General features: G+C 42.2%; 1 protein-coding gene across 1 annotated transcript in view; it reads right to left on the bottom strand.

Annotated features, from left to right (window-relative positions):
* Positions 1 to 2,299: 2,299 nt before the first annotated feature.
* The window catches only part of LOC119420297 (synapse differentiation-inducing gene protein 1), a 20,091-nt gene continuing 14,812 nt past the window's right edge, over positions 2,300 to 7,578 (bottom strand). The window contains exon 4 of the mRNA XM_037687689.1: positions 2,300 to 2,526. Within this exon, the coding sequence (XP_037543617.1) occupies positions 2,368 to 2,526 (159 nt within the window). The 3' untranslated portion in view covers positions 2,300 to 2,367. The remainder of the gene's footprint in view (positions 2,527 to 7,578) is intronic.

Raw genomic sequence — 7,578 nt, 5'->3', positions numbered from 1 at the left:
AGCTACTCCAACATGCAGCCACCTTGAGCCAGTTCTAGAACAAATAGACATTTTCACTGCAACCAGGGCTCATTCTCACTCATTTTGCCAGGACAGGTCACATATTAAAGTCTCAGCTCAGTCTGGTCCTGATAAGGCCTCCTGGCACATTAACGTTGAACGATAACATTTATTTACCTCTCTGAAATTCACGATGGTCCTGGTTTGTCTCACTTGTTCTTAGATGTGCAGGTGACTCACTCCTCCTGACTCATCTGGATGAGAGGATGAGTCAGCAGATAAACCCCTCCTACCATTCAGAGGGAACACTTCCCGATAACGCAGTGATTTGATCGTGTTGTTTTGGCTGCATGACGCTCTAAAAGCCTGACTGGATTCAGGGCCAGTAAGTCCAGTTACATTTCAGAGCCTCTGCCACACGTTTTCCTGCCAGTTAAAGTTCAAACATTTATCATAAACTGGGGAAAGTTAGCTTCCAAACTAAATGTGCAGACAAATGTTGAACTTGTAATGACTAAATTCATGTTAGTATACATGAAAGGAATCTAAATTGTGAATTTTCTTCTTCACTGTGATCGCTCAGTTTTGTCAATTTGACAAAATCAAAATCATTCTGAGGACAGCGTTTTTAATTTTTCAGCTTCTTCTGTGCTCATTTGAGCAGTTTTTGACTCATTTTTGCTGTTTTCTGCTCATTTTAACCTTTGATTATTATCTTCTTTCCACTAGTGTCAGTTTTCTGTGATCTGTGGTGGCTCTTTCAGCATCAGCTCACTCACTTTTAGATGATTTAGGCTTTGTTCAGCTCTGTGCAGCTGGGAGAGGATTCTAAATGTCCACTTGTTTGAGAACGTGTGTTTTAACTTTATATTTAACTCTTTACAGGTTCTTCAGCCTGTTACATCTTCTCTTTAGCTGTTTCAGGCTTGTTCAGCTGTTTTTGAACAAATAATCACCAGTTATGCTTCTGATCAACAATGGGTTTGATTTGCAGCTGCTTTTGTTGCTCTGCTGAGTTTCACTACTTCTGGCTCTTTGTCTCGATATTTGCTAACATTTTGCTATTTCTGTCTCTAAGCTAGCGTTTTGCAACTTCTACTTTTAATTTTTATTTACCCTTTATTTATACAGGTAGTCTCATTGAGTCAGTAGAACTCATTTTCAAGAGAAGAATGTTTTTGGGAGCAGATGGTGGGGGTTAAGGGCCTTGCTCAGTGGCCCAGGGTGGGGCAGGTGTGGTTGTGTCGCCCTTTCCACCCACATTTTGATGTTGTTGGTCCGGGGAGTTGAACCGGCAACCTTCCGATCACAGGCCCATTTTCTCTAGCCTCTGTGCCACCACTTCCCTGCTCTGGCTCACAACCATGATAGTCGTTATTAAAACATTTCCTCTGAAGCGTAGGTTTTTAAGACAGTTCACGTCACTCCTGTAGATTGTTTTTTAGACCTGATCCGTTTGGACGGGCAGGAAAACTTCAGGACTCGGCAGCGACGCTCTTCAACGACAACTTTAGCTCGTCCACAACGTCGTGAATAAAGACTAGAAACAGTTAAATTATGTACTGACCCAAAAAATAATTTAAATTCATCTGCCAACCAAAGAAGCTGCACGGAGCATGAGACTGTCAGGAGCTTTGGACCTGGTCAGAACTCCAGCTGGACCGTACCAGGCTCTTCTGCTGAGAGTTAATGTTCTGGAAAATGTTTGATTACAAAACAAATCAGGATGAGTCATCAGCACTTTTATTGTTTTTTTATTAAAAACAAAAAAGTTTGAATAAAAATCTGCATTTTTTGTAGACAGGAAGTGATCGTCATTATTCAGTCAACTTTTTTACATTACACAAAATAAAAACGTAAAATTCAAATAAAACAGAAATCCTGATGTGTTGGACAAAGAGAATTTTCTTAAGGAACACTCCAAACTGGTACGCCTGTGTGAAACAGTAAGATGCTTTAAAAATAAAATAATCTTTTTTATTTCCCTCGTAGACGATTGAAACATCTGGAGGCTGATCAGACATGTGAACGTGATGCAGTTCTTCTGTAAGATGTTGACAGCATCGTTTCTCCTCTGCACAGAATTCATGCTCTGGTATTTCAGCTTGAGAAGAACTTCTGAAAGGTTAACGTGTTGAAAGAAAAGGGTTTTGGATCATGGTTCAGTGCTTAACGGCACCAACATTGTGTTTGTTTACTCAAACTGAACCACTGATGATGGAAACACCGGAACTGTCCTTTATTTAAAGACAGACACTGAAGCTTCTTTGTGTTTCACATGGCTCCTGCTGGACCTTCTCAGGTGGAGTCCGGTCTCATGGCAGCACAGCAAGGGCTGATGGGTAATCCGCCTAGCTGTGATCTCCGTTACCACTGGTGGTTCTTGGACAGGTAGGCAATGAGGGCCACGCCCACACCCACGTAGATACCTGTCCCGATGGTGACCGACAGCACGGCGAGGAAGAGAGCCCGCTTGGAGTTGGAGCTGGCCAGATGAAAGTCTCCTTTAGAAACCGCCTTGTTGGTCTGTGGAGGATAGAAGAAGAAACGACTGAGCGCAGAAAGGGAGAACACACCTGAACATCTCTGAGGGAAACCTCGAACAGGGACCTGGACCTGAGTCAGGTTCTGAACTCTGGTTTGGTTCCTGAGACTGAGTCAGTCCACTCGTTGGATTCGTACTGATTCAGATGAAAATGCCTCTCCAGAACTTGGAGGTGACACATTGTTCCCAAGAAGAAGAAGTAATGAAGCTAAACGTAAGAGAACGAGTTCTGGAATCAGTTTCTAATGAAGCTCATGAGGAAGATGCTTCTCAAAGGTTCTAACATGTTTTCAAAAACTCATCATCATCTTCCCTCCAGCTCGTTCTGTCTCTGAGCTAAAGCTTTCTGCCGATCTCCTTCAAATATGAACTTAATCTAAAAACCTTCCAACCTACATTTACAGTAATTTGTTGTGACAGAATTGTTGCACTTACAGATCAGTTGTTTTCCTCAAACTGCACTAGATGTTATTTATCCTGTTTATGTGACCAGTTTCATGGATTGTTGATCAGTTGTGGAGATAAAACCATTAAAAAATGCAACAATATCTCTGCTACACCTGAGATCAAGCTGAAATGCTGATCACCTCTGGATGTTGGACAAGAACCATCGTCTGGTGATGCAGCTGGTTCTGAGCACATGATAGACCTGAAGACCTTCAGAAAGTCTGGAGAACCCAGAGCACGTTAGAAGATTACAGGCAGATCATGATCATCGGAAGAAACATATAAAAAGGTGATTGGATCAGGAGTGTAGCAGAACTGTATTCAATTTTTACTTGAGTTATTTGTAATAAATTAACAAATCTATAGATAAAAACAATAAAGGTACAGGTGTTGGTTTAAAACCTTTTGTGGTAAAAAAAATCTACTCTAGGGGTCCCCAAATGGTATACGGCAGTTTGGATATAGATCCAAATAAAGTGTTATCTGAACATAGCTCAACTGTTACGTTCCAATCCATCCATCCATCCATCCATTATATTTACTCGGTTCTTCCTTTCCGGGTCATGGGGGTCACTGGTGACCATATCTAGCTATCACTGTGTGAGAGGTGGGGGACACCCTAAACAGGTCTCCAGTCCATCACAGGGACACCTGGACAGGTCTCCAGTCCATCACAGGGACACATAGAGACAAACCACCATTCACTCTCTCACTCACACCTAGGGACAATTTAGAGTTAGCCTAACATGCATGTTTTTGGTCTGTGGGAGGAAACCAGAGTACCCAGAGAAAACCCACGCATGCGCAGAGAGAACATGCAAACTCCACCCAGAACGGCCCCGGGTCGGGATTTGAACTGGGCAACCTTCTCGCTGAGAGGCAGCAGGTGCCATCTGGCTTGTGTTCCCCTTTGCAGAAATTTTATTTTCACTTAGTCACGGAGAACGAGGTCAAGAGGGAACTATAATCTTTTTAGACCCTAAAAACCTGCTGGACTGGACAAGTTACCTCCATTATTTTTTAAGTTGGCGGCTCCGTTTATTGCGGCACCACTGGTGTGTACTTTTAACCTTTCTTTCTTTGCTGAAATTCCTGCAGAGTGGAAGGCTGCTACTGTTCGCCCTCTTTTTAAGGGTGGGAATCAGGCCGATGTTATCTGTTATAGGTCTATGTGTCACAGGTTTTTGAAAACTGGTGAATAAGCAGCTAACACAATATCTGAAGGATTTTAATATTTTGTCCAGAACCCAAACTGGCTTTTGTTCAGGGTATGGTTGCATTATGGCCACTTTAAAATGTATCAATGATATGACGTCTGCATTGGACTCCAAACATTATTGTGCAGCAATATTCATTGCTTTAGCAAAAACTTTTGACTCAGTCGATCATTCCATCTGTTCGGGAATTGCACTGCATCGGACCGCAAAACTCTTCAGTGAATAGGGAAGACAGCTGACAAGATTGGGGTCTCTCAAAATGCTGCTGTCAGAGTTTTAATGAAAGATGGTAGGAGAGATCACATCTCCAATTTTAGCTTCTCTCCATTGGCTCCCTGTCAGATTCAGAATATAATTAAAATCTTACTTCTAACCTACAAAGCTCTCAACAACTTACAGTAGCTCCATCTCATATTACATATATTATTGTTCCATATTTTGCTAACAGAGCACTTTGCTCTCAGACAACAGGTTTACTTTTAGTTCCTAGAGTTTGTGGAACTAACTTCCAGTTTCTGTCTGTGAGGCTGACACATTGTCCAGTTTTAAGACTGGGCTTAATTCTTTCATTTTTGATCAATCCTATAGTTAAGGTCGGCTTGGGTTTCCTGAGCTAACCCTTAGTTATGCTGCTATAGACTTACACTGCTGGAGGACAAACTGACCACATTTTCTCACTCTGCTGCTGTGTTTACTTACTCTACCTGTTAGTTTTTGTCATTATTTCTATCTTAACATATTTTTTATTCCTCCTATAGAAAGTACTCCTGGACCAGTCATTCTGTGTTTGTCTGTTTCTACTTCCTGTTCCTCTCAAACCCAGCTGGTTGAAGCAGATGGCCGCTCGTCCTGAGCCTGGTTCTGCTGGAGGTTTCTTCCTGTTAAAGGGAGTTTTTCCTTTCCACTGTCTCCTTTGTGCTTGCTCAGGATGAAAGCCTGCAACGAAGTGAAGATTTAACACAATCTGCTGCTTCCTTAGATAAATAACTTTTACTGAATGGCTTTTTGAGTATGTGAATGTTTGTGTTCAGTGCACTGAGACAACTTCTGTTGTGACCTGGAGCTATAGAAATAAACTGGATTGAATTGAAACTTGTGAATAAAAAAAGGGATACTTGAGCTCCTCCACTTGCGGCAGAACCTCACTCCCAACCCAGAGAAGGAAATCCACGGCCTCAGTTGGAACAAAAGTTGGAGGTGCTGATCCTCATCCCAGTTGTTTCACACACGGCGGCTTGGATCCCTGTATGCAGGGAGCACACCACTGATGCTCCTCAATGTTCTCCTTGTTGTCAGTTCGGGTGGTTGTCCATATCTTGGTGGATTTACTGTTGTGTCGTATGTTTTCCATTTTCAACTGTTTAATTGAAGAGTGCTCGTTGAGAGGTTTAACCCTTTGGATGTTGTTTTCAAATTAAACCTTTTTTTAAACTTGTCAACAAGTTTATGTCTGACCGGTCTGCTGTGGTCCTTGGTCTTCATGGTGATGTTTGATGACTTGTGATCCGTATCAAACCTCTAATGCCTTTGAATAACTCCTGGATTGATACTGAGTTTAACTCACACACAGGTGGACCTAGTGAGGCGACGTCTGAAGGCTTGCTCTGGATTTCAGTCCGGGGAATCAGCGTAAACAAATGAAGCTGCTACACTTCTCTGATTTTTATTTGCACAACGTTTTGAAAATCATACAATGTTCAGTCAGGTCATCTGGACGGTTTCTTTTTTTTGCTGAGATGTTTCGTCCTTCATCCAAAGGACTTCTTCAATCTGAGAAACCACCAACAAACTGAGTGAGCCTGACTGAACATTGTTGGATTTTTACCTGGATTATTGAGCATGAACGTTGGTGTTTTGAAAATCACGTTTCATTTTCTTTCCACTTCACATTAGCTGCTACTTTGTGTTGGTGTCTCAAAATCTCAGTAAAATACTTGTAAGTTTGTGAAAACTGTTCAAGACGCTGTAGATTCAAGACGTGCACTCTTTGTTGAACCCCTGTAAAAACCCTTACCAGGGTCAAAACTGCTTGGACTGAGATGAAGATGACAGAAAACCTGACAGTCAGAACTGCCCTTCTCTATAATGAGCCTAATTAACAGTGGAAACACCATCAGCAACCTCGTTAGCAGGAAACAGATTTCATTAGACTCGGTCTAATCAGAGGTCATACAGCTAATAGAAACCACCATCAGAACATGGGGGTGGGGTCACCTGTGGCAAAGCAAAGGAGGACGGCCGTGAGGAAGACTTCAAGATCAGTCCCAGAAGATTAATCACTGTCTGAATGTCCGACTGACGAGATTCATTTGGTGATCGGACTCTGCCGTCGTGAATCGTCCTCCTCCTCCTGCTGCAGAGCAGGCTCAGGTTCTCTGATGGATTTCTGTGTGGGAAGTGTTGCTATGGCAACCAGCCTTGTTCCTATGGAGCTGTAGGTGTTGAGTTCCCATGGTAACCACATTCACAACACCTAACTGTGAGTCTGCAGCTCCGTCCTCTGAAAGAATTTTAATAAAAACATAAAAGAAGAATCTGATTTTCACTATTTATTCGTCAGATCATCACTGAGTGTGCTCAGAACTGACTGCAGATCAGTTACATAAGAAGATGTGTGTCAGTGTGAGTGGGCAGCTAAAACTATACAAAGAGAAGAACATAGAAGCAGCAGCAGTTGAGCAGGCTGCACATTCATTAATTTATGGTGGAATATGTGAGCGGACCATCAGTCGATGACACGACTACAGTCAAAGGAAAACACTGGTTCCAGCCTCGCTGCGTCTGCAGGACTTCAGAGGTTCATTATGAGCCAGGAGCTGCTAATTTAATGTACTCATTACCTGATTCTCATCAGTGGGACCACCTCTAAAAAAAACTGGACTTTTTGCTGCTTTGGAGCATGCAGATGTTTGTTAACACATCTGTATTTATCACAACACAAACGTAAAGACAAACTGAATGCTGTGATCGGCAAATCTCGTAAAACCAAATGATATTCACAGAGTGAACATATAAGAGGTTAAAACAAAACAAAGCTCCCATTCTGATGAAAAATAATATAATTCTGAACTTGGTGGCAGCAACATGCCTCTTTAAAGGTATTCCAGGACCATGTTTTCCTTTATTCATTCAACCTTTATTTAGACATGTACACTGTAAATCCCATTGAGCCTCGAGGACTCATTTACAAGAGAGACCTGATTTCAACAAAGAATGATGACAACATTGGACAACATTATGAAGCATCCTTTCTGTTTGTAACAGTCTGGAAACATCTAGGACAGGGGTGTTGGATCCTGGTCCTCCGGGGGTGTTGTATCCCGGTCCTTCAGGGGTGTTGTATCCCGGTCCTTCAGGGGTGTTGTATCC

The sequence above is a fragment of the Nematolebias whitei genome, chromosome 1, assembly GCF_014905685.2.
Source record: "Nematolebias whitei isolate Nwh7 chromosome 1, NemWhi1, whole genome shotgun sequence".
NCBI lineage: Eukaryota > Metazoa > Chordata > Actinopteri > Cyprinodontiformes > Rivulidae > Nematolebias > Nematolebias whitei.
Note: the sequence above shows the minus strand (reverse complement) of the source record. Positions and strands in the feature narration are given on the sequence as shown.